The 24,921-nt window shown below is 37.1% G+C and overlaps 2 protein-coding genes across 3 annotated transcripts; one reads left to right on the forward strand and one right to left on the reverse strand.

Annotated features, from left to right (window-relative positions):
- The first annotated feature begins 345 nt into the window (after positions 1-345).
- LOC124865060 (carcinoembryonic antigen-related cell adhesion molecule 5-like) lies at positions 346-14,566 on the forward strand. 2 transcript variants are annotated; one of them, XM_047360070.1, is made up of 15 exons: positions 346-572; positions 749-1,039; positions 2,479-2,760; positions 2,850-3,113; positions 4,986-5,255; positions 6,823-7,074; positions 7,202-7,477; positions 7,561-7,812; positions 7,902-8,177; positions 10,501-10,752; positions 10,869-11,144; positions 11,550-11,801; positions 11,921-12,205; positions 13,395-13,649; positions 13,950-14,566. In XM_047360070.1, the coding sequence occupies exons 1-15, from the start codon at positions 521-523 to the stop codon at positions 14,036-14,038; spliced, it is 3,624 nt and encodes a 1,207-aa protein (XP_047216026.1). In that variant the 5' UTR covers positions 346-520; the 3' UTR covers positions 14,039-14,566. The 2 variants fall into 2 exon arrangements, with proteins under 2 accessions (XP_047216026.1, XP_047216035.1); XM_047360079.1 differs by lacking the exons at positions 11,550-11,801; positions 11,921-12,205.
- A 5,302-nt stretch (positions 14,567-19,868) lies between these two features.
- Positions 19,869-24,742, reverse strand: pafah1b3. The gene is made up of 5 exons (XM_047356885.1): positions 24,289-24,742; positions 23,898-23,987; positions 22,940-23,056; positions 22,649-22,771; positions 19,869-21,454 (listed from the first exon to the last, which is right to left on the reverse strand). The coding sequence occupies exons 1-5, from the start codon at positions 24,367-24,369 to the stop codon at positions 21,194-21,196; spliced, it is 672 nt and encodes a 223-aa protein (XP_047212841.1). The 5' UTR covers positions 24,370-24,742; the 3' UTR covers positions 19,869-21,193.
- Between the last annotated feature and the right edge of the window lie 179 nt (positions 24,743-24,921).

Below are 24,921 nucleotides of genomic sequence, written 5' to 3' on the forward strand. Positions count from 1 at the left end.
TATTGTTCATTTTAAAATTGGATACTCTCCAGAACTTAAAGTTTGAGATTGAAATAAATTGACTTCCAAAGTATTTAAAATTGTCATCTCTAGTCGTCTCTTATTTTCCTGTTGCAGTACACGTATTTCATTAACATTCTGTTCCTCCGAGGATAAGCTTACAGCTGAGGACTTTAGATCTGTTTTAATAGCCATAGTTTCGATTTTGTGAACATGGCTCAATGTGATTCCACAAAAGGGCATGCAAGGCTTTGGTTGATTAGAAGATGAAAAAGTGATGGACCTGAGTTTACAGTAAATGGACACTCCTTGGTGAGCACCTGTAAAAGCTCAGTGCATCAGGGCAAAACAAGGTGTGGCAGCGACTGTGATGTGGTAGAAGGCTGAGAAAGCATCACGAGAGCACAGAGATAATGTTTGCTTGTTGAAGTGCTTGGATCCAATAATATCGCCAGATTTGAATTTATTAAAGCAGGAGTCCAGTCTATTCTGGTTGGCAACGAAGGTCTCAAAGAGCAGAATGGAGTCTCCATCTGTGTTTTTCCTAATCCTGACCACGTTGACTTTTACAGGTAAACCTAAAATATGTTTTAATTTGAACAAATTTACAAAGGTTACACTCAGTTCTGTGGTAATTTAAAACTGTGTTGATTTTCTTCAGAAAAACTGAATCATTTATTGTTTTAATGAGCATTGGAAAAAAAACTGTAAAATGTCTTTGCTTAAACTCCTTGATGTCTGTCTCTAGATCATGTGCACAACCAACGCATTCATGCTTCTGTGAACCCCTTACCAGTGGGCAGCAACGTGACTCTCAGCAGCGACACCAACATTACCTTGGGGTCATGGATGTTCAACGGAAGTAATCTGGTGTTCATTTACCCTGGAGGTTATGTGTTATATAAAAATAGAACTGAAAGGATAATATCTAAGAGCCCGTCATCTCTGACTATAACATCAGCAAGACTAACTGACTCTGGATTGTACAAATTAGAAGAAATTAATGTGTTTTCTGTTGAGTTAGAGCTATCAGTCCAAGGTAAGAACACTCTCACACTGTTGTTTTTTTTTTTTTTGTATTCACTGATACATTATATAGAGCATGCTGAATAAGGTTGAGTCTTTGCACAGGTGCATGAACACCTGAGGATTGCACTTGACATTGTAATTGATGATAAAGTAGTGAGTGGAAGTTTCCACATTATGTAGTTTGCACAGACATGATTTGCAAAGCAAACCAATGACCTAGACAGGGAATCTATTAACTGCAGCGTATGAATATCGCTTTGCATTTGTAAACCGGCAGAATGAGCCAGCTGTAAATGACTGAATGACTGAATACTCTTAATGACTTGTGCTTTTCAATAAATCCACCAAACAAACCAAAACACAACAACAAACATGGATGCACCTTTGTCAATGTAAATAATCTGGTAAATTTTTTGTGTGGATCTGCTGCTCAGGATGTAGCCTCAAGAAAATAGCTACTCACCCAATCTTCCCCTTACCTACAGTCAGAGCAATAATTAAAAAAACTGGACAAGCGATTGACTTTATCTTGCTACCGCACAATGTGAGTAGGAGGGTAAAGGAAATAAAAAGTAAAATCTCTGTTAAAGAACTACAGCTATTTGTTTATGGTCAGATCATGTTGTTGGAGCAAAAGATCTTCATCAGGCTGTGTAGACTATATGTAAAACGAGAAGGCCCACACATAAATAACTTGATTTTCAAAGGTTTTTTTACATTGAGCCTTTCATTTAGCAGATGCAGTAAATTCCTTCCCAAAGGAGAAATTATTTTGACAGCAGTGTCTGACCTTTTTTCTTTTTCATTATCCTTAAGGTAAAATAAGGATAAAATAAGTATTGCATCAACACCCTGGCTCTATATCTCTTTAAATATGACCTTTTTCAGACAATTATTGTAACAACATATAATCCTTTTAGAAAATAAACAAATGAACATATGATGCTAGTATTATCAAGGAAGGTTTCCATTTGTTTCATTTATTCAATAGCGTCCTTACAAATAAAATCATAGAGTACAAAACAGGACTATACTCTCATTGGCATCCAGTGAAAATTAAGATACATTAGTATTTGAAGTATTATAAATATCACAGTGGCATACAATGGATGTGTTCAAACCTATTAAACAAACTTTCATTTTTTTATAGGAGATGAATTTAGGGACCTCTTCCCCGTTACATGCCTCCTTGAGATGTCTTAAGGAATTATGAAAAACTCGAACAAAGTCGTTTTTTTATAAATCAGTAGCTTACTGAACTTATGCAAGAAAATAGCAGGTTTTTTTTTTGCAGCATACTGTGAATGTCAAAGAAAGCTTAATGAATATCATTTAGCTAATATCAGAATCAGAATGCCACACAATCATGTCAAAAGCAAGGCTTCAACAGAAAAAGACTGACAACAATCTTAAGATCGCTAAAAAAGACTTGTTTCTCTTTCTCTACAGAGCAAATTTCAAATGCGACTTTATCAGCAAAAACAACAGATCTGGTGGAGTTCATTGACACAGCAGTCCTCATGTGCTCAGTGTCCACCGGCACGTCTTTGTCCTATAAATGGTTGGCTGGAAACTCTACCATATCAAGCGGACCACGTATGCAGCTCAGCAATGGAGGTGCCACAATTAGCATAGTCGGGGTGACCCACTATGATCAGGGGCCATACAGGTGCAACGTGTCCAATGGAGTTGGATATGATGTCAGCCCTCCTCTTACTCTGAACATCAGTTGTAAGTTCTAATCAAAATGATAATACATATGGGATCCTGTTAAAATAACTACACTGCTAACATGAAATCTTCCTTTGTTGTATCATCAGATGGTCCAAGTAATACAACCGTGAAAGTCATGCCTGATCTGTACATGCACAGATCAGGATCTGACATCACACTGTCATGTTCAGCGGATTCCAGGCCCACAGCGACGTTCCAGTGGATGTTCAATGAAGTTTACCTTAACCGGTCGTCTTCCAAGCTTGACCTGCAGAATATTAAAGAAAACAACTCAGGAATTTATAAATGTGTATCTTACAACCCGGTCACAATGAGGTTCAACAATAACACTAGAGAGATCCGAGTGATGGGTAGGTTTTCTCTCTTCTTTGGAAATGTTGTTAATATTAGCAAAAGATGCTCAGATCTAGAAGCAGGTTTTGTCTTATTTTGTAAACTGGAAATGATGACCCTTTTATTCATACAAAATTGTACCGGAAAATATGAAATTGAGGTTTGTAATCATTGGGTGGTGTAGATTCTTATGTAGGTCATAATGACCGAAGGTTTCAGGTTTATAAGACAAAGCTGAATCACACTAAAACAGTCACCAGAGTCACACAAACAACTGACTCTTCAATCCTGTGATGGTCATTCTTCCTTGTTACATGTGACTGTCCCCTGTAATGAAGCTGAGTAGCTGAATCATGACTTTCAGAGCTTGCTATCATGTGATGGGACATCAACTTTTGTTTATTATGTACATTAGTTTGAACACTCCTCCCTGCATTAACTGTATCCATCACACACTCAGTCATCTTTAGTTTGTTTAGGTGTTTTATCCTGTAGATCAACCAGTTTCGACCTCCCTGTGTTGTGGGGTTTTTGGTACTTGAGCGTTTTGTCTCTTGCCTGGTGCACTTCAAACTAAACCAGTATTTCATGACAAATCATAATGATGATGTTATGCAGTGAGCACCTTTTATTTATTGGATGTCCCTATAAGGTTTTATTTTTCTCCTGATACAGATACAATTCAAGAAAAGGCACTGTCAATGTCTCATTTCTCCAGTAAAAGCAGACTGTGCTCCATCCATTTTACATGCTTTACAATACTATTGGGATTGTGCACCACTTAACTCAGTGGTCAATGATGGCTCAGGTGCTGCAGTCTCTCCTATACCCCACTTCTTGACACCAGCAGATATTTAATCCCAACACTAGTCTGCAGGTTGGCCTCAATATGTTGTTTTATTGCAGGGTAACTAGAGTGGGAAAGCTTATATAACATTCTCACAACATATCACCTGAAACTAAGCTGTGTCATTTCTTTCTGAAGACATTACTGACTGGACACAAACTGCTACAGTGTTCAGTAACCTTGCCTAGCTCCTGAGGACGGGGTTTTCTGACTGAGGAGTTTGCTTTAGTGCTAAGCTAACATTAGCATATTTACTCTGTGATTTGATAAGACTTGTTTGCTTGTAGCATATTATCAATGCAATTCCAGTTAACCATATGTGGACAGAACCTAAAGAAAAGGTAGATCTGCTGCTTTGTAAATGTAGCCCTCTGCTTTGAGCATTATACATTTTAATAACTTGTGCTTCAGCAACTCTCAGCACTGTTTTGTAGGATCTGAGCTCAGTGCAGAATAGATCACGAGACAGACACACAGTTAGCTGTGAGAGACACAGTTAAGTCTTTAGATCTTTAGACAGAATCAACACTCTTTATATTAAAAAAACAATTTGCATAGACCACGATACAGTGTCTTAGGCCATGCTCACAAAAAAGGGCTTGATTTTTTTTATTTTTATTATCGACTGAAGAGAATTAAAAACAGTACCCTACTCCAACAGCAGGGATCAATAATTGACGTTACTCAGTGACTCCCATAAATAGATCTTTTAAAAACTGATGCCTGGGTTTATATTGGGACATCCTAACCGTTTACACTTTAGTTTAACAAGGTAAACAAAGACACACAACTTAGGGAAGGTGGGAAGCTATAATGCCAGCATTTGTGCTAAACTAGTTCAGGTAACTGCTCCTGATTTTCTTTTTTATTTAAGTTAAAAGATAAACGATTATTATCATTTTATCAATCAGAAGGAGAGCAAAGAGCTGTTTCAAATACATCCAGAAATAGTGAATTATCACTAAACAATGAAATGAGCAATGATCATTCAACTCATTTACATGTGTGTATTCAAATCACCTCTTCACATCTTCTCTTACAGATCCTGTAACAGCAGTTGACATTATTAACAATGGCGGCCTAGCAATAGTCGATAAGATGTTTATTCTGCAATGTGAAGTGACTGGACCTTTGGTTAGCATCCAGTGGTGGAAAAATGACACCCCAATTGCTCCTGACAATAGAACTGTCTTCGGCAACAAGACTCTGACACTCAATCCGGTTCAAAGATCAGATGATGGACTCTATAAGTGTTACGCCGTTAATCTCGTGAGCAACATGACCAGCGACCCCTTTGCAGTTGAAGTCAATTGTAAGAACCTGATATTTGATCCTTATTATTTAAGAGGAAAACATACAGGGCTGTAAAAAAATATTTCTGCCCTTACAGATTTCAATAGTTTTTGCTTTTTTTTAACACACTGAAATGATTCATATAATTAAAACAAATATTATCAGACAAAGATAAACTGTGTTAATACAAAAAGCAGTTTTAATTGAACATTTTGTTTATTTGGGGAAAAAGGTGTCCAAACCAACCTGGCAACATGAAGTAGGTGTAAAGATCTTAAAAAGCAACACATTAACCCAAAGAGAAACAATATCACTGACATTTATCAGTCTGGAGAAGGTTACAATGCCATTTCAAGAGCATTAGAGTCTCTGCAAAGAGAGAAACCATACAACTGTGGTGAACCCTACAAGGAGGGTCAGGCTTACTAAAATTACTCCAAGAGCACATCATGCAGGACTCATCCAGAAGTTCACAAAAGTACCCAGAACAACATTAAAGCATTGAAGGCCTCATTTGCCTCAGCTAAGGTCGGTGTTCATGACTCAAAAATAAAAAAGAGACGGAGCAAAAAGGGCACCAGAGTAAGTTTCCAAGGCCATTTTCCTAGCTGACCAAAACAAACACATTTTACAGTCTTATGTTTGCCAAAAACAACCATGATTATCCCTTGAAGACTTTTTTTTTATTTTGCCTGCATTGATGTGATAAAAAAGGACTCCCACTAGATTAACATTAAAATCACACAGCATTTCAGAGAACTAATCTAATATAAAAGGTCAAACATAGTAGGAGTAGTGTAAGGGTCTGGGGCAGATTTTTGGCTTTGGGACGTGGAAGAGTTGCAATAATCGAGGGAATAATTTGAAGAGAACTCAGTTCTCTACAAAAGGATCCACAAGGAGTTTGTAATGTTAAACTCAAGTTCAGTTAAATTATGCAGCAAGACAATGATCTGAGCAAACAAAGAAGTATACTTCTGAGTGGCTCAAAAAGTTTTGGGCCTAGTCAAAGTCCAGACTTAATTCTGACTGAGATGCTGTGATATGAGCTTAAATAGATCGTTCATTCGCAAAAACCTACAGTAGAGCTGAATTAAAATACTTCTGTAAAGAAGAGCGGGGCAAAAAAATCCTCAATATTAATATGAAACACTCATTGCCAGTTATTGCAAATGCCATATGGTTGTTTTTCGCCATCAATGCTGGAACAACTGGTTAATAGGTTTGTGGAGCAATTACTTTTTCACATGAGACCAGGCTGGTTTGGAGAGCTTTAACCCTAATAAAAAATAGGTTTTTATTTTAAAAACAGCATTTTACTTTAATAACATTTCTTTTTTTAAATCTGATATTAGATTAATCTGATGAACTCAAACATTTAAGTGTGACTAAAAAGCAAAACAGAAGAATCCTATAAGGAGGAAAATATTTTTCACAGTTTTATGGATGAGAAATAAAAAGTGTAACTTGATGTAGTAAATACTAGTAAATAACTAGATGCTTGCTTCTAAATAGGGTAGCTAGATGTCTAGAAAGTACCATGTATGTATTTTCAGTGTCTTATTTAGTCTTCTCCATGTTTTCAGATGGACCAGAGATGCCAAGTATTACGGGACCAAATGTGGTGAAGTCAGGAAACACGGTTACACTCAGATGCTGGGCAATATCCGTTCCACAGAGTCAATACAGATGGTTCTTCAATGGTTCTCTGGTCTCCAACAAGTCTGAGTTTATGACACCTCCTCTCACTAAAACAATGAGCGGAGATTATATCTGCATGGCCTTAAACAACATCACTGATAAAAACAGCACTGCCAGCATAAAGCTTACAGTTATTGGTTAGAATTTAATTGAGTTTTTTAATGGCATTTGTTAATGGCATTTTTTTTTTTCACTTTTCACAAAGAAAAAAAAAAGGTTTGTTGGAGATTAATTTAGCTGTTGGTGGTCCTGTTTCTGTTTCAGATCCAATACAAAATGTAAGTATTGAAGAACTGAGTAATCCTGCCGTGGAGGGTAATTCACATACTTTAACTTGCAACATAATTGGTCCAGCTGATCATATTCACTGGATGAAGGATGGTCAACCATTATATTCGGACAACAGGACAGTTTTCTCAATGAATAACAGAACAGTCTCGTTTTGGCCATTGAAGCGTTCTGATTCTGCAGACTACCAGTGTCTGGCAATTAATGCTGTTGGAAACATGACCAGTGAACCTTACAGGCTGTTTGTCACCTGTAAGTAAACACAGTTTAAGTTCTAGAGATCCCACATATTTATTTGTTAAAGTGATTACATATCTTTATTCAAATGTTTTCAGATGGACCAGAGAACCAAGTGATTAAGGGACCCAATAAGGCAAAGACGGGATGCATTGTTACCTTCACATGCAAGGCAGTATCAGATCCCCCGAGTGAATACAAATGGTTCTTCAATGGTTCTCTGGTCTCCAACATGTCTGAGTATATGACACCTTCTCTAAGAAAAGAAATGAGCGGGAAGTACATCTGCATGGCCTTCAACAGCATGTCTTGGAAGAACAGCACCGCCAACATAACGCTAACTGTTATTGGTGAGACTTGCATGGAGATTTCTTTCCCTTTCACTGAGATTAAATGTTGTCCGTTAACTCAACTGCTGTGGGTTGTGCTGTGTTTTCAGATCCAATTTACAGTGTGGAAATAGTGCCCCAGATTAATTCTGCAAGGGAAAATGATTCATATAATTTAACATGCCATGTAGCTGGGCCTGCTGATTATATCTACTGGATGAAAAATGGTGAACTGCTGCTTGCAGACCACAGAACAGTTTTCTCTCTGTACAACAAGACAGTCATCCTCCAGGCACTACGCCGCTTTGATAATGGACAATTCCAATGTATGGCAATTAATGCTGTGGAAAACAAGACCAGCGATCCGTACACGCTTCTTGTCAGCTGTGAGTATTTTATTTAAAGTCACTAAGTCATACATTCTTGAATAATGTTTTTATACTATTGTTTTTCTTAAAGTAGTATATTAGGTGACATCTTGTCAGTAATACAATCAACAATTTAAAACTATTTTCTATTACTTTACGGTAATATAAAAATGACACATTAATTTATACAAACAAGCAATTTACATTTTCAGTTTCACTTTAGTTAAGGGATAGATTAGGGTTTTTTAAAATTAGGTTCTGCTTAAAGCAGTTAATATCCTCCAGTAGATAATGCCCTTGATTTCTTCCTTCAGTTTAAATACAGATTTGTTGATCCCAAAGGCAGAAGCTTGTCTGAAAGTGGCAAAGACTAAAGCTCTGCTGTTTTAAAATTTCAGTCTCAATAATGGCAGTTTATATAAACATTTTATAAATCTGAAAACTGTCAGCAATAATTTATACAGAATCTCATGATTATTTACATTAAAAATGGAGGTAAGAGGTGATGCATCAAGAGTGATCTTCCTCTGTGAAATACAAAATGTAAATGAAAAATGTAAAGTGAGTAACGACCTAACAGTTAAGTAAGGCAATAAAAAAAGACTTACCATGCCAGGAAATGTTTTATATGCTTCATTCTGTGTACATGTTTTACACAGGAAGATGACTGGTGGCTCACCCCCTCCTTCCTCATGTAAATAATCACTGACATCCAAGTAAAAACACCACACAATGCAAATGTGATTATGGTTTAAAAGATCATAAAATTGCACTTACATAAACTGCTATGATGTATTTGAGATTGGACTAGTTAAACAGCAGATGTCCGTTTGGTCTTGGCCTGTCTGGCCATTAACTATTCAGCTTTTTGGTCCCAACTAATCTAAATTTCTTCTAAATAAAGATATAACAAAATTTTCTAGTGCAGGTAAGATATTACCTGCGTATAATCTTTTACCAGAATCTCACTTCAAAAATAAAAAATTACCTCCTTAAATATACACTCTTCCTGCATATGGAGATTGTTTCTGTGCTGCTTACTGATCTAAAATATATGTCTTCAACTTGAAAAGGCTTCCTAATATACAGTGAGTTATGATTAACTACTATTGGCTGATCCTTTGCACCAATATGAAGATCATTTAGTTTGAAAACAATTGTTGACAGAGGGTTATGCAATGAAGACGTTGAGGGATCATACCTCAGATCTGATGAAATCGATTGCATAGATTTTACGCAAGGTTTGAGTGGTAAAAAACAACCTAGGAACCCCAAAAAAACTGTAGCGCAATCAAGTAGAATCAGCTGGAGGCTATTTACATAGAGACTGGTGTTTTAAAGCCTGTATTTCTGTTAAGTATGATGATTTTCCACTGACAGCTAATGAAAACAAGGCATTTAAGATTAGAATATTAAAGCAAAGCCGATAAAAAAATGTTATGCAGAAATGTGGGTTTAATGAAAAGTATGTTTAATCTCTGTTTAAAAGTTGTTATGTTAGAAAGGTTCTTTTAATCTGACAAATGAGTCTCATCGGAACGCAAATTCTAATTTATTGAATATGACTGTATATCAGAAGAAATTTGGCTTATAAGCCAATAAAGAGTCTGTTTAAAGTTTGCAGCCTGCCATCTACAACTTAAAACATGACATAGATCAGTGGCTCCCAACTTTTTTTGACTTGTGTACCCCCTGAGCTAGTTTGCTCCTCTGGTGGTCTGTGGGTTGGGGAGGGGGTTAATCTAAGTAAATACAACTCAACATAAATAATAAACCTGCTTTTGTTGTAACAAAAACTTGAGCTCTTTTGAACAAGTCCCCAATAAACAGACATTTAACCTGAAAAATCAGCAACAGAACTCTTAACAAGAATAGTATTCAAGCTCACTATATCTGTTCACCCGTCATCTTGGAAATAAAATACAGAATGTTTCCACATACCAAATGTTAACCAAATATTAAATGTGAGTGCCTTCCTTCAGTTGTGTTTGTCGATGTTTTGTCTAATTTAGACATATTTTAAACACATCATAAAAATGCTCCACCAAGAAAGTACCAAATGCATGATTATAACACTGTTATAAATGAATGTAGCATTAATGTCTCTTTCACCATATTCTATTGTACCCCAGACTGGAGCACTAATATTTAGATTCTCTGGAGTTTCTCCTTCAAGCTTTATAAAACTTGGTAAATCTGAATGGAGTGGTGTATTGAACCACCAGATGTTACTATTCTGACAAACAATCATGTTAAATGGCTTAGCTTTGTCAATATAGGAGGTAATAAGTTATGAACCTGTACATTATTTATGAGGTTAAAAGTGAATATCTATGTTCAGATGGACCAGATATGCCAACTATCAACGGAACAAACAGAGTGAATGTGGGAAGCAATGTTACACTTTCCTGCTATGCACCATCCGTCCCACCGAGCCTCTATAGATGGTATTTCCATGATTCTCTGGTCTCTAACATGTCAGAGTACATGACACCTGTTCACACTGAAGACAAGGGTGGAGAGTACACATGCATGGCGATCAACAACATCACCGGCAAACACAGCAATGCCAGCGTGTTGCTCACAGTTATTGGTAAGATGGCTTAGATGGAGGTTTTTATGTTTATGTAAAACAAGATTTATTCAAGTCATCACACAAAGCAGACTAAGACAAATATCTAACTTATGTGTGTTCTGTTTCGATTTCAGGTCCAATTAAAAGTGTACAAATAGACACATCAAAACCCCATGCTTTGGAAAATTACTCATATAATTTAACTTGCCGAGTAACTGGAGTTGTTGATCATATTCATTGGATGAAAAATTGGGAAAAACTGCTTCCAGACAACAACACTGTTTTCTCTATGGACAACAAGACAGTCACATTCTGGCCAGTGGATCGCTATGATGCTGGACGCTACCGATGTATGGCTACGAATGCTGTTGGAAACCTGACGAGTGAGGCTTATATGCTTGTGGTCAACTGTAAGTGGAATATTTATGATTCAAGCTTTTAAGTACTGATAATTTTTATTCTATTCTGCATAATCTAAAGTTAAACACAGCTGAAACTAGATGATTACACACACTGTTTAAAAAGACGTAACCTTTTTTCCTCCCTGTCTGACATTATATCAGGCCAAACCTGTCTTTTTTTTAGGTCAGTTAGGTTTACATAAATATTTATATTTGTGTTTGCTTTTTTTAACTGGCCTAAAAAAGGAAAAACTTACTCTGATTTGGTATCAGATTGTAACAAAAAAAGTTTATATCTTTTATTTTAAGCAGTGTATGTAAATATCACATTTCAAATGTGAATCAATAGTGTTTATAGATGTTGAAAAAGAGGGGGAGAAAGAAATTTACAACCGGATTGTTGATGTTTTGAAGTTGGACCAGAAGAGCCCACCATTTGTGGCCCGGATTTTGGGGAAACCGAAGGTGATGCGGTCTTCAGTTGCTCTGCCACATCAGTGCCTCCCAGTACCTACACTTGGTGGTTCAATGACTCTTTGGTGGCCAATACCTCAGAGTTCATAGCTGGGCCTCTAACTTTGAACATGAGTGGCACATACACATGTATGGCCCACAATCATGTGACAAGAAAGAACATCACAAACTCTACAATGCTCACCGTTATAGGTATTAAATCTTGCATTAAAGTTTTAGGATGAAGAAATAGACAAGACAATAATATATATCATATATATATATATATATATATATATATCCTACATTTCTACCTCTTTTTGTGTTTACAGAGGCAATAGAGTCAGTGATGATCCAAAGCAACACAACTCCAATAAACTATGAAAACATTACCCTCACATGTCACATTGTTGGGCCCTTTGACACCATCTACTGGATGAAAGATAACATGCAGCTCAACATGAATGCCTCCGAAACAGACTCATTCATGTACAATTTTGAAAAGAACATGATGCATTTCACCCCATTGACAATAAACAGTAATGGGACCTATCAGTGTGTTGCTACCAATAGGGCTGCTCATCATAAGAGTCCCCATTACGCACTCATTGTAAACTGTAAGTACCATCAAAAGAAAAGTGTTTTAGGAAATATTATTTACGTCAGATGTTAGATGATGAACAGCTTTAGCTTAGTATTTATACACTGAGTAGTTTGTTAGGAACAACTTGCCAGAGCAAGAGTAGACCCCTCTTTTGGACATTTATTTAACAAGGTCTCAAAAACCATCCATCAGGATTTTGGTCCATATTAAAATAATAGTAATATGCAGTTCCTGTAGAGTTGTGGGATGCATGTCTATGATGCAAATCTCCTGTTTTACCACATCCCAAAGGTACCTAACAACATTGAGATGTGGTGAATGTGGAGGCCATTAGAGTACAGTGAACTTTATGTTCAGGTCAAAAAACAGTTTGAGGTAATTTAGCCTTTTTTACCATTTACCATTTTTAACGTGATGCATCACCATGCTGGAAAAGGCCATCAGGAGATAGGTGCAGTGTGGATCATACAAGGATGAACAAAGCCGGCACTGAGGTAACGACCCCCCCAGTATACCGCCTCCAGCAGCCTAAACCCTTAATTCATGGCAGGATGGATCAATGCCTTCATGTTGTTTAAATCAAATTCTGACCATAAAATCTGAATGTTGAAGCTTAAATCGGGACTCATCAAACCAGGCAATGTTTTTTCAGTGTGTCATTGACCGATTTTAGTGAACTTGTACGAATAGTTTCCTGTTCTGAGCTCACAGGAGTATCATCTGGTGTGTTCCTTGCTTCTGTAGTCTTCTGCTTAAAGGTTCAATCTGTTGTGAATTGGGAAAATGTTTTCCACATACCTTTAATATAACAAGTGTTTTAGCCATGTCTGCCTTTCTATCAATGAAAGCAGGTCTACCCATTCTCCTCTGACATCAACAAGGATTTTTTTTGTGATCAGTAATGTGTAAAAATCCCAACAGATCAGAAATTTCTGAAGTACTGTTTTGATGTTCAATTTGAAGCATGCCTAGATGCTTAAATGCGTTAAGTTGCTGCCATGTGATTGACTGATTCAGGTTTTGTGTTAACAAATAATTGAACAGGTGTGCCAAATAAATTGGCTAGTTAGTGTATGTATCCATACCAGATCTGGATTTAAAAATACAAATCTAGAATAATTTCGGAGATGTAATGCCAAAAAAGCAACATTATAGAATTATTTCACTGTACATTACTCTGAAAAACTTTCTTCTGCTTGCAGATGGTCCTTTGAATATGAACATCTCTGGTCCAGAGTCAGCAAAAGTTGGTGTCCCCGTGTCTCTGACATGCTCTGCTGTCTCTCAGCCTGAGTGCAACTTTACCTGGTTCTTAAATAATCAATCAACACCTGTCGGGAAAGGATCCATTTTAAAATTTTATGCAAATCAATCACAAACAGGGAAATACCAATGCACTGCAACAAACTCAGTGACAAACATCACAATGATGCAAAGCAAAACTTTTGCTATTGCAGGTGAGTAAGTCTTACTGCCCCAAACTCCTTATTTTGTTTTTCTCATGATGGTGTTGCCAGAAAACGTTTCTGAGTCTGGAAATGCTTAAAAGCTAAATTTTATTTGAGAATAATTCAGGATTTTGCTTAGGTTGTTCTTAAAGACCTCTCTATAGATTGTTATCTTAACATATAATACAGAGGTTTAGAAACTTAAAGTGGGAGCCAAAGAAATAGGAAAAGTTGTACGATATAAATTATTTGTTATTCTTCTTTTCTGCAAGCTAGTAACATTTCTGTTTAATTCTCATTGCTTATCAGATCATGCCTCTGCAAGCTACATCCCAAACAAAGAAGTTCTACTGCTCATGGGTCTGTATTCTTTATTTGCCCACCTGCTGTTTCTCTGAGTCCAGACTTCCTGCCTGACAGACCCCTACTGCCTTCAACAACAATCTAACAGAATAACTACTGCAATAATTCAATATATATTTTTAAGTATAAATTGTATAATCCTATGCAAAATATTTTAATTTCTCTAGTACTATCACTGTTGCCACTTTTATTACTGGTTGAGGTAGTTTATTGATAGTACAAGGCGTGTCTGTATGTTTTACAATAAGGGCTATGAGTGCAATCCTTTTAAATAGCCATCAAATCCTTCAATAGAAATCACTATATTAACACACTTCTTAGTAAAGTAATTAATTAAACTATATTTAACTTCATACATGTAATAACACATTTATTTAATGGGGTTTACTTGCTAATCATCAAATGAAACAGAAACAATGATTATATAGACTTTATTGAGGAAGTCATAATAGGTTTTGTGGTAACAGATGTGTGTGAAATGTTATGAGCACTTTGTTTAACATGTAAAATCTGTATACAAAAAACAACCTACAAATAAAAAGGCATGATGTGATCATTACAAATATCATGTTTCAATATATGCTGTTGGGAAGGAAAGATTGTTGCTCACACAGGAGAAGTAAAAACCGACTTTCTGTACTGTTTGCACCATTTCAGGTTCTTGATTTTTTCCATCTTGCACATGGATTTGCCTTGGTTTTCCCAAAAAATGAAGAAAAGAAGTAAAAAGAAAAGATTTTTAGATGCTTAAAAAAATCTATAACACTTTGAAATGGTATTTATTTTGTGCTTCATCGACACTGTGAGCAACTTACGTTTTTCAGGGTTGCAATGGCAACTTGACGTTGTTGAGCCCTTCCCTGCTGCAAGATGACATGAGAATGAATGTCAAAGGAAAAGAAAACTGATTAGGACAACATAATTTTGTTATCTGAAGCGTCGGTCTTCCATGAGACCTTTTTCACCTTTACAGTCACAGTGTCTTTTGTTGTGTCGTCGATTGTTGATTGGGCGCAAAGTTGTCTTTAGGAGTCCAACAGGAAGGGCTGCAACACAGATAAAAGTTTTAAAACATAATAAAGAAGTAATATAGACTAAAAAAAAAAAGACATTGAGATTTAAAATTTGTATTGTTTTTAATCAATTCAAGCAAGCCTACCATCGTCTTTTGTCCTGTCAATCAGGGACTGTTCATTAATCTCAGAAACACCTTTAAAGAAAATAAACAATAACAAATATATCTCACAAGAACACAATCAGGAGTTTAAGATTACCAACATTTTATAATTTTATATAGTATATAGCTACCTTGGCCACAATCAATGAGCATGATCAGTGCAAGCCCGAGCAACAAAATCATCCTTAGCCCCATGTTGAAGTGAAGTCAGAATCATCAATTTGTTCAGCAAAAGAAATCTAGCTTGTGCACCAACTACAGTTCCAGTAAGGCAAATGAAAGCTACGCCCATCTACCTGGCTCTTTATAAAGGTTGGTGTTTGTTTCTGAAATGGCATCCGTTGCACATTCATGCCCTGCCAGCAGGATGAAGCATGTCCCACCCATCACCGTTTGAAGGGACATGAACACTTGCCAAGAAATCTTATCTAGGCTTGAGTCATAGCTTGTAGCTGGGAGAAAATAGTAGCTTACCATTAGACTGACCTGAAATAGGAGACCTAAGAATGTTTTTATTAAATATTTTACCTGTTATCATATTACTAATTTTAGGATATTAAAATCATCTGTTACAAAATTGATTTGTGTACATTTATGTAACTTCTTGTTGATTTTTAAGACTTACTTCAAAGCTTTCTTGAAAAAAACTTTTTTTATTTTACATATAAAAAATCTGTGGGTTGAACCTTTATTTAGTGCATGGAGTGAATACTTTGTAGAATTACTGAAATTACAACTAACTCTATTAGTGTACGTCTCTACCAGCGTTTTACATCTAGAGACAGAAAATTGCATCTTCTTTAAAAAGTAGCTCTGCCAGACTGGATTGAGAGTTGAATTTAGGTCAAGGTTTTGATTGGGTCACAGTAATGTTTGAAGATGCTTTGATCTAAACCATACGATGTACAATTACCATGTAATTTTGACTGTATATTTTTGTCACTGTCCAGCTGGAAGGTGAACCTTGCCCCAGTCTCAACATCTTTGTAGCCTGTAACCATGTTTTTTTCAGGACTGTCCTATATTTAGCTCCATCCATCTTCTCCTCTATTTCTTTTCCTGTTAAATCTGATGAAAAGCCTCCACACGGCATGATGCTGCCACCACATTTTACCCTGAAGATGGTGTATTTAAAGGGTGTGTAGTCCTAGCTGTCCTCGAAACAGAAGGTTCATCCTTGGCCGACTGGATCATTTTAGGTGGATGACCGTATCTTTGTAGGTTAATAGTTTTGCCATACTTTTTCCATTTTTACATCCGAAGGACCTCAGCAGCTACAGATCAGTTACATCCAACCTTCTTAGCCCCCTGGTGAGGTTTTTGTTGGATCCGCTGCAGTTCACCTACCAGTCTGGCATTGGGGTGGATGATGCCATCATCTACCTCCTGCACCATACTCTGACCCACCTAGAGAATCCTAGAAGCACTGTGAGGATCATGTTCTTTGATGTCTTCAGTACTGTTAATACCATCCAGTCTAGAATTTTGAGGGGGAAGCTTGAGCTGTCAGGAGTGGACCACCTGCTGTCCCAGTGGATACTGGACTACCTTACTGCCCACACACAGAGTACAGATGACTCAGAGTACAGACAGTGGACACAGGACTATGTGGACTGGTGCCAGTGGAACCACCTCCTGATTAATGCAAGGAAAAGCAAGGACCTGGTGGATTTCCCCAGGTGCCCAACCACACCAACACCAGTAACCATCCAGGGAAATGTCATTAAGATACTGGACTCTTATAAGTACCTGAGTGATCACCTGAAAATAATATGGACTGGAGTCACAACACCAATACACTACAGAAAGGGTCAGAGCAGAATCTACCTGTTGAGGAGACTGAGGTCTTTGTATTCCACTGGGCGCCTTTGAAGACTGTGTGGCATCAGCCATCTTCTATGGTGGTGTCTGTTAGAGCAGCAGCTTATCTACAGCTGAGATGATGTGGTTGGATAAGCACACCAGGAAGCCCAGCTCTGTCCTAAGGTGTCCCCACGACCCAGTTAAGGTAGTGGGAGACTACATCACTCTTGTACAATGTATCCCATCCCATCCATTAAGCTGTTGCAGAACTGGAGAGCCACAGACTGCTGCATCCTAGGTCTACAAAGGAGGGTTATCACAGGTCTTTCCTCCCAGCAGCTGTTAGACTTCATTACCATCACTGCTCCCAACAAACTCTGTAATTGTATACAGGTGCTGGTCATAAGATTAGAATATCATGACAAAATGTATTTATTTCAGTAATTCAATTCAAAAAGTGAAACTTATATATTGTATTCATTGAGTACACACAGACTGATATATTTCAAAAGTTTATTTCTTTTAATTTTGATGATTATAACTGACAGCTAATGAAAACCCCAAATTCAGTATCTCAGAAAATTGGAATATTGTGAAAAGGTTCAATATTGAAGACACCTGGTGCTACACTCAATCAGCTAATTAACTCAAAATACCTGCAAAGGCCTTTAAATGGTATTTCAGTCTAGTTCTGTAGGCTTCACAATCATGAGGAAGACTGCTGACTTGACAGTTTTCCAAAAGATGACCACTGACACCTTGCACAAGGAGCACAAGACACAAAAGGTCATTGCTAAAGAGGCTGGCTGTTCACAGAGCTCTGTGTCCAAGCACATTAATAGAGAGGCAAAGGGAAGGAAAAGAAGTGTGTTAGAAAGAAGTGTACAAGTAATAGAGAGAACCGCACCCTGGAGAGGATTGTGAAACAAATCCCATTTAAAAATGTGGGGGAGATTCACAAAGAGTGGACTGCAGCTGGAGTCAGTGCTTCAAGAACCACCCACACAGATGTATGCAAGACATGGGTTTCAGCTGTCGCATTCCTTGTGTTGACCCACTCTTGAACAAGCGTCTTGCCTGGGCTAAAGGCTAAAAGGACTGGCCTGCAGCTGAGTGGTCCAAAGTTATGTTCTCTGATGAAAGTTAATTTTGCATTTCCATTGGAAATCAAGGTTCCGGAGTCTGGAGGAAGAGAGGAGAGGCATGAAATCCATGTTGCTTGAGGTCCAGTGTAGTTTTCACAGTCAGTGATAGTTTGGGGTGCCATGTCATCTGCTGGTGTTGGTCCACTGTGTTTTTGTAGGTCCAAGTTCAATGTAGCCATATACCAGGAAGTTTTAGAGAATTTCATGCTTCCTGCTGCTTACCAACTTTAGGGAGATGCAGATTTTATGATCCAAAAGGACTCGGCACCTGCGCACAGTGCCAAAGCTACCAGTACCCAGTTTAAGGAACATGGAATCTCTGTTCTTAATTAGCCAGCAAACTCGCCTGACCTTAACTCCATAGAAAATCTATGGGGTATTGTGAAGAGGAAGATGCAATAAGCCAGACCCAACAATTCAGAAGAGCTGAAGGCCACTATTAGAGCAACCTGGGCTCTCATAACACTTGAGCAGAACCACAGACTGATCGACTCCATGCCACAACACATTCCTACAGTAATCCAGGCGAAAGGAGCTCCAACTAAGTATTGAGTGCTGTACATGCTCATACTTTTCATGTTCATACTTCTCAGTTGGCCAACATTTCACAATATTCTTTTTTGGTATTGGTCTTAAGTAATATTCTATTTTTCTGAGATACTGAGTTTAGGGTTTTCATTAGTTGTCAGTTATAATCAACACTAAAAGAAATAAACATTTGAAATATATCAGTCTGTGTAATGAATGAATATAATATATAACTTTTTGAATGGAATTACTGAAATACATTTTTTCATGATATTCTAATTTTATGACCAGCACCTGTATATCCCTGCTGTTATTTGCATATTTTTCCATTTCTTGAAAAATGTGTTTTTTTAATATACAAATATACATAAACATGTTGTACATTTTTTTTAAATATTCTACTCAGTTGGCACATTTCTTTGCAATTTTTAATAACTGCATAGTATTTTTCTCTTATGCTGTAAAATTGCCCTTGCTGTACAGTCTCATATTCTGTCTTTCTATATTTTTACCTTTGTGTGAATCTGCATGGTTTTTTCCTGCCAGTCACTTTGCTGCTGGTACAATTTACCCACTGAGGAACAATAAAGGTTATTTCTATTATATTTATTCACAGTCTGTGAATTTTTAAAGCTTGGCATAACCTGACCCTGCTTTTAACTTCCTATAACTTTATCCCTGACCAGTCTGCTGTGTTCCTTGGTCTTCATGATGCTGTTTGTTCACTAATGTTCTCTGACAAACCCAAGACCTTCACAGGACAGATGGATTTATAATTAAATTAAATTACACACAGCTGGATGCTATTTACTAATTAGGCCACTTCTGAAATGGTTGCACTGGATTTTACATGAGGGTAAAACTGTAAATGACTTAAAGTATGCACACTATTTCGAGAATACCATCTATACAAAATGTTGAAAGTGTGACATTGATGCTGTGAACTTTTGAGGTATTGTAGCTAATAGGGCAAAACAAGTCTTGTTCTCCCTCCTAAGGTTTCGGAAATGTATATACCTCTTCAAAACTTGGTGCCACAACAAGAAGAAACCAGTGCAACCGAATCTGTTTATTCTCCTGTGGACCTATGCTGTGTGCGTACTCTTGCTGAACTCAGTGGTTAGCAATCAATCTTACAGACATCGAAATGCACTGGGGCTTTGCTTCAGTGGAAATCTGTATGTCAGTTTAAAAAAGAAAAGCTGATAAAAATCAGTGTTTGGAAGTTTAATGCATTTCTTTCATCACTTGCACATTTTGTCATCCTGGACCATTTCATTTTTCTGTGGCACCTTCCTTATTCAGTGGCTCCCAAGCATCATAGTGTGAAGTAAAGCATTTCAAAGGGGCGAGTTAGCCATTATGTTGCAGAAAAGTTCAAATTTGAAGCACAAGCAACTAATACATTTATGACCACAAGATATATACAGCCACTAACATGGAACTATTCTGCCATTACAATAGGTGAGGAGAAAAAGGTATAAAGGCAAAGAGATAACATGACATAATGTAAAATAAACTGACTGGTAAACTATTTGCCACACAGACAACGTTTTGTTCATAGGACTTAACATATACAAAAGGAAAAAAAAAAAAAAATCACAGTAAAGACAGACATTTTCAAAGCAGAAAAAGCATTTTTTTGAATTTACATCATGAATGATGGTTGTTTCCCAGTTCGTTTCTGTGAACATTTCATGAAAACATTCCTGGTTCAACATAAAGCAAATCAAACTTTAATGCTTCTTAAACCACCAAGACAAATTCAAAAAAAAAAAATTAAAACCGATTCATAGAAACTTGTGATACAAAGAAACGATAGCTCAAATGTGAGGGGCAGTGGTTTCTAGCATGCATGCAAATTCTGGCACAAATCCCAGGGGTTTCAAACCATTTTCAACTGGATCTTGCTTCAGTTCTGTCAGAAAGGCAGTGCAGTAGTGAATTTTTTCCATCAGAAAATTACATTATTCTCCAATAGTTCATGAGAGTTCATGGAGCAAAAGGGATGAAACGTGCAACACTTAGTTGTGGACAAAGCTTTTTACATTGCAGTTTAATGTTTTGACAGGAGAATGAATTGATTAAACTGGAAAGTTGGTGCCTACTTCAACAATCTTTAATCAGAGTAACTGATGATGAAAGTTGATCTAATGTCTTTTTACCTGTAGTGTCATCTGAACCCTGGAGATGCTGTTGTCATGTTCGTCCATGTATTTGGTAACAATAGAATGATAAATTTCATGCCAAAAACCTAAAAGGGATGGAATACGAAGCTAAAGGGTTTCAAGGACACACTCTCTCTATAGCACAACACATCTCATCTTTGTATTGTAAACACAAAAAACCTTATGGTCCGCTTATACAGTGGTCACCAACCCTGGTTATAGAGAAGCCTTATACAGATTAAATGCTGCTCTTAGCCCTTTAATTAGCTGATTTTTTTCAACATCCAAAGCCTTATAAAGCTGAGGGCAATGCTCTCTGGAAACAGGGACGAAGACCACTGTGGTAGTGAATGTTTCCAAGCTGGATACTCAGTTCTCTGCTGGTTTTTCTAACAGGGACTTAATCTGAGCATGCAGGGGTTCACACACAGCCTGATATCCGTGAGCGGTCAGGTGAAGGTAGTCGTACATATCCTGATGGGAGATGCTTCCATCAGAGAGGACAAAACCTGGATCCACGTTAAAGAAGGAGGCATGGGAAAGAGACGATAAGGCATCCTGGACTAGCTTGTTCACCTTGGCGTTTCGTTCTCGTAGAGAGTTTGGCATTCTACCTCTGGGAAGTACACCCTGCAAAAAAGATGTAAAGTCCTGAACATCTTAATTTCCATTCTTCGATTCCCCATATCTTTTCCATTGAACATTTACAGTGTCTCACAAAAATATTCACACCCCTTAAACTCTTCTAGATTTTAGTTAAATTAAAATCCCAAACTTGCATGTAGTTTATTAGATATCTGACACAATTGACACATAATAATTCAACAGAAGCTGTCAACTCAACTCTGTAGAGTGGACCTGAATTTTGCCGCAGCTATTTTACGTAACAAATTCAACCTGCTCCGCATACTTCTGGCCAGGTGGTCCTTCATGTCCTTGAATGACCCAGTCAATATCCAGACCGATATAAAGTTGGGAATCTGTGGCTTAAAAAAACAACTTCAAAATGTTGACACACCATCTATCTAATCTGACTGTGACTAGTCTATTCCGCAAAGAAGAATGAGAAATAATTACTCCAATAGATGTGTAGAGGTGGTTAAAATATATCCCAAACACTTGCAATTAAACGTGATTCTAAAAAACATAGACTCAGGGGGGCTTGATACAAATTACCTTTTTGTAGAATAATTTGAAAATCAAATTCCTGTTTACTTCCATTTTACAATTGTGTGCCCCTTTGTGTTAGTCTATAACATACAATTCCAATAAAGTACACTGAAGTCTATGGTTGTAATTAGGGACCCACGATATATAGGCGGTGACATTGGTATCGGTCTGATAAGTAAAGCTGGGCCGATATTAATAACCTTTATTTTGCACAATAATGCAATATTTTCCTTCTACTACACAGGGAACTACATAGTGTCTATAAGTAGGACCAGGGCAAAAATATCGCCATTGGTATCGGCCAAATGAGTTGCAAAATATGAACATATTTGATATCGGCCAAAAATCCAAAATCGTGCATCCCCAGTTGTAATGTAATAAAAATGTGGAAAAATTCAAGGTGTATGAATACTTTTGCAAGGAACTGTCCTTAAAAAAACTCAACAGCCATGAAGTATGCATTATCTTGACACACTTAATCTCACTCCCCTCTGCAAAACCAGTGCTAAACAACAGTGCTGTCTCCAGGAAACTAATATTTTAAATAATTGAGAAACAACGGTTTAGTTTGATGGTTGTGTGAACTTCATTTGTCATTTTCCACAGACATGCAGGTAAGCACCTCCTGAAAGGCATTTATCCAGACAAACTTACAAGCACAAGCGTGTGGGCATGGGGGAGCTTGTTGTGGATGATTTGGACATTTGCCATGATACCACCAGCAACCTGTTCAGCTGTGTGACCGTGATTGTTCGTGCCAACCCAAAGCACTACGACCTGCAGCAACAAAAAAGAGACAAGAAACAAAAGCCTGAGCACATGTAAGTGAGAGTTTGGCATCAAAGCACCTAGAGCCTGGAAATTAGCACCAAGTTGAGCACAAACAGCCTTTTGTGTGCAGAAGCAATCAAGCTCATATTCTCTATATCTGGCAATGTTTTTAACCTTTGGGCTGATGTTATCCAGTTCCCCATTGCTCAGTCTCCACAGCACATGTTGGGTTGCATCTCCACCAATTCCGAAGTTAAGGCAATGAAGAGGAGAGAACAACTGCCGCCATATCTGCAGAAAAACAATAATGCTCCAATTTGAAGCAGAAATAGACACAATCCAGTAGATAGCATGTGCATATAAAAAGGTGAATTTATTCAAATAAATGCATGTAACTAGTTGCATTTATTTTTACTTTATGCCTCTTGGCTTATAGTTATATCAGAAACTGAAATCCAATCTGAAGAGACTGTTTAAATAGCAGCTCTGTAAAAGATATGATTAATTATTTTAGGGCTTCAGATGTCAAAAACAAACTTATGAGCTTAAATTCAGTTGTTTATCATTGAGTTTTTTTCTGCCTTTAGTTTGTCATCCGTAGAATAAACACTGCTTTGTCTAATGAAATCATGTGACTGGTTCAAACCCTGCAGAACACACTACTTCTTCACATATAAAATACTATTATATGACTTTTTCTGTTTGCTTTTGTGTCGTTTAAGCTCATTATCCATCTGCACTTTAATCTTTGGACTGTCAGATGTATTGAATTAGTCTTAATCTGACATGATAGTTTTTCTCTATATGTTTAATCAATAAACACTAGTTACCTACAGTCACAGTATGTCCAAGCGTTCAGGCAGGGATCTTGCAATCATGTGCAATGTTCTCTTTCTTCTTACAATGTGTTCATTAGCCGCTCTTAATTATCTTTCTGTTTGATTAATCTGTTTTGTTTTAATTTCACTTGAGCAAGTTTGACCACATACTGTGTGCAAACAACCGGTTAGTTAAGTATTCAGTTAAATTATAAAGCCTGAATGAAAAGGGTTTTACATATTTCTTAAACTCTGTTGTTTTTTTTGTTCTAATTTAAGACCAAATTGTGAATGAATGTGTCCTGTGCTGTTACCCCAAACTGATGCATGAGCTGAACAAGAGAGTCTCCCACAAACAAGACATCAGGCTCTCTATCTTTGCTCTCAGAAACAAAGCGGACGTGCTACAAGGAGAAAAGATATTCATACTTTGATCATACAACCTTAACAATAATGCAAACTATAAATACTAATAAAGAAAAACAACAGGGTGAATGTTGCATATTTGGTTATTATTAGGAGTTTGAAGGGTAATAAGTCGGAATAAGATGGTGGTAATGGATAAAGAAACGTATTAACTAATAAAAAATGGTTAAAATTGATTATTAGTATGAATAACAGCATTTTCTTTTAATCAAATTGTTTTATATGTATATAATTAAACAATAAACCAAATCCTCACGTTGGACACGTCGTGTCACATACCTGAGACATCCACCGTCCATCTCCCTGAGTGTCTTCACAGGGAGTGGGTGTGGCGGCTGGGTTTGAGGCTTCTGCGCTCATATTTTTGGATTTACCTGCCTTAGAAAGCAATCACGTAGCCTTTTGTTGATGTTTTGTCAACAGAACGCAAAACAATCAGCTAACAGCCTACCGCTCTGTGTGCAGAAGAAATCTATGGAGGCTGACACAGTTAGCCACAGAAGCTAGCCTACTTGGTGGAGCACAAACAGATGCAGCTTAAAACATAAAAGGTCAGGAACTGAATTATTCAAAAGCCTGTTTTGTGCAGAATGCAGAACCCAAGAGCTTCAAATAACAGTTGCATTCAGAAATATTGATGAAATAAAGGCTAACATTAAATCAAAATATCGATATCTTCCAGTTTCGTTACAGGAAGTCAATTTTTACTGAGTGTGTGCCTGGACCACTGTCCTCAAAGAGCGACTACATCATTATTATTATTAGGTATTTGCGATATTTCCAATGATAATCCTACCAGAATGAGTTTTTAGTGTAATATTAGCAGGGATATATTTTAAAAATTAGCGAACAATGCACGTCTTAAAAGAGAATTTGATTATGAATTACACAGATTCACCCATTGTTTGCAAA

This window comes from Girardinichthys multiradiatus, chromosome 3 (genome assembly GCF_021462225.1).
Source record: "Girardinichthys multiradiatus isolate DD_20200921_A chromosome 3, DD_fGirMul_XY1, whole genome shotgun sequence".
In the NCBI taxonomy this organism is placed as follows: Eukaryota; Metazoa; Chordata; class Actinopteri; order Cyprinodontiformes; family Goodeidae; genus Girardinichthys; species Girardinichthys multiradiatus.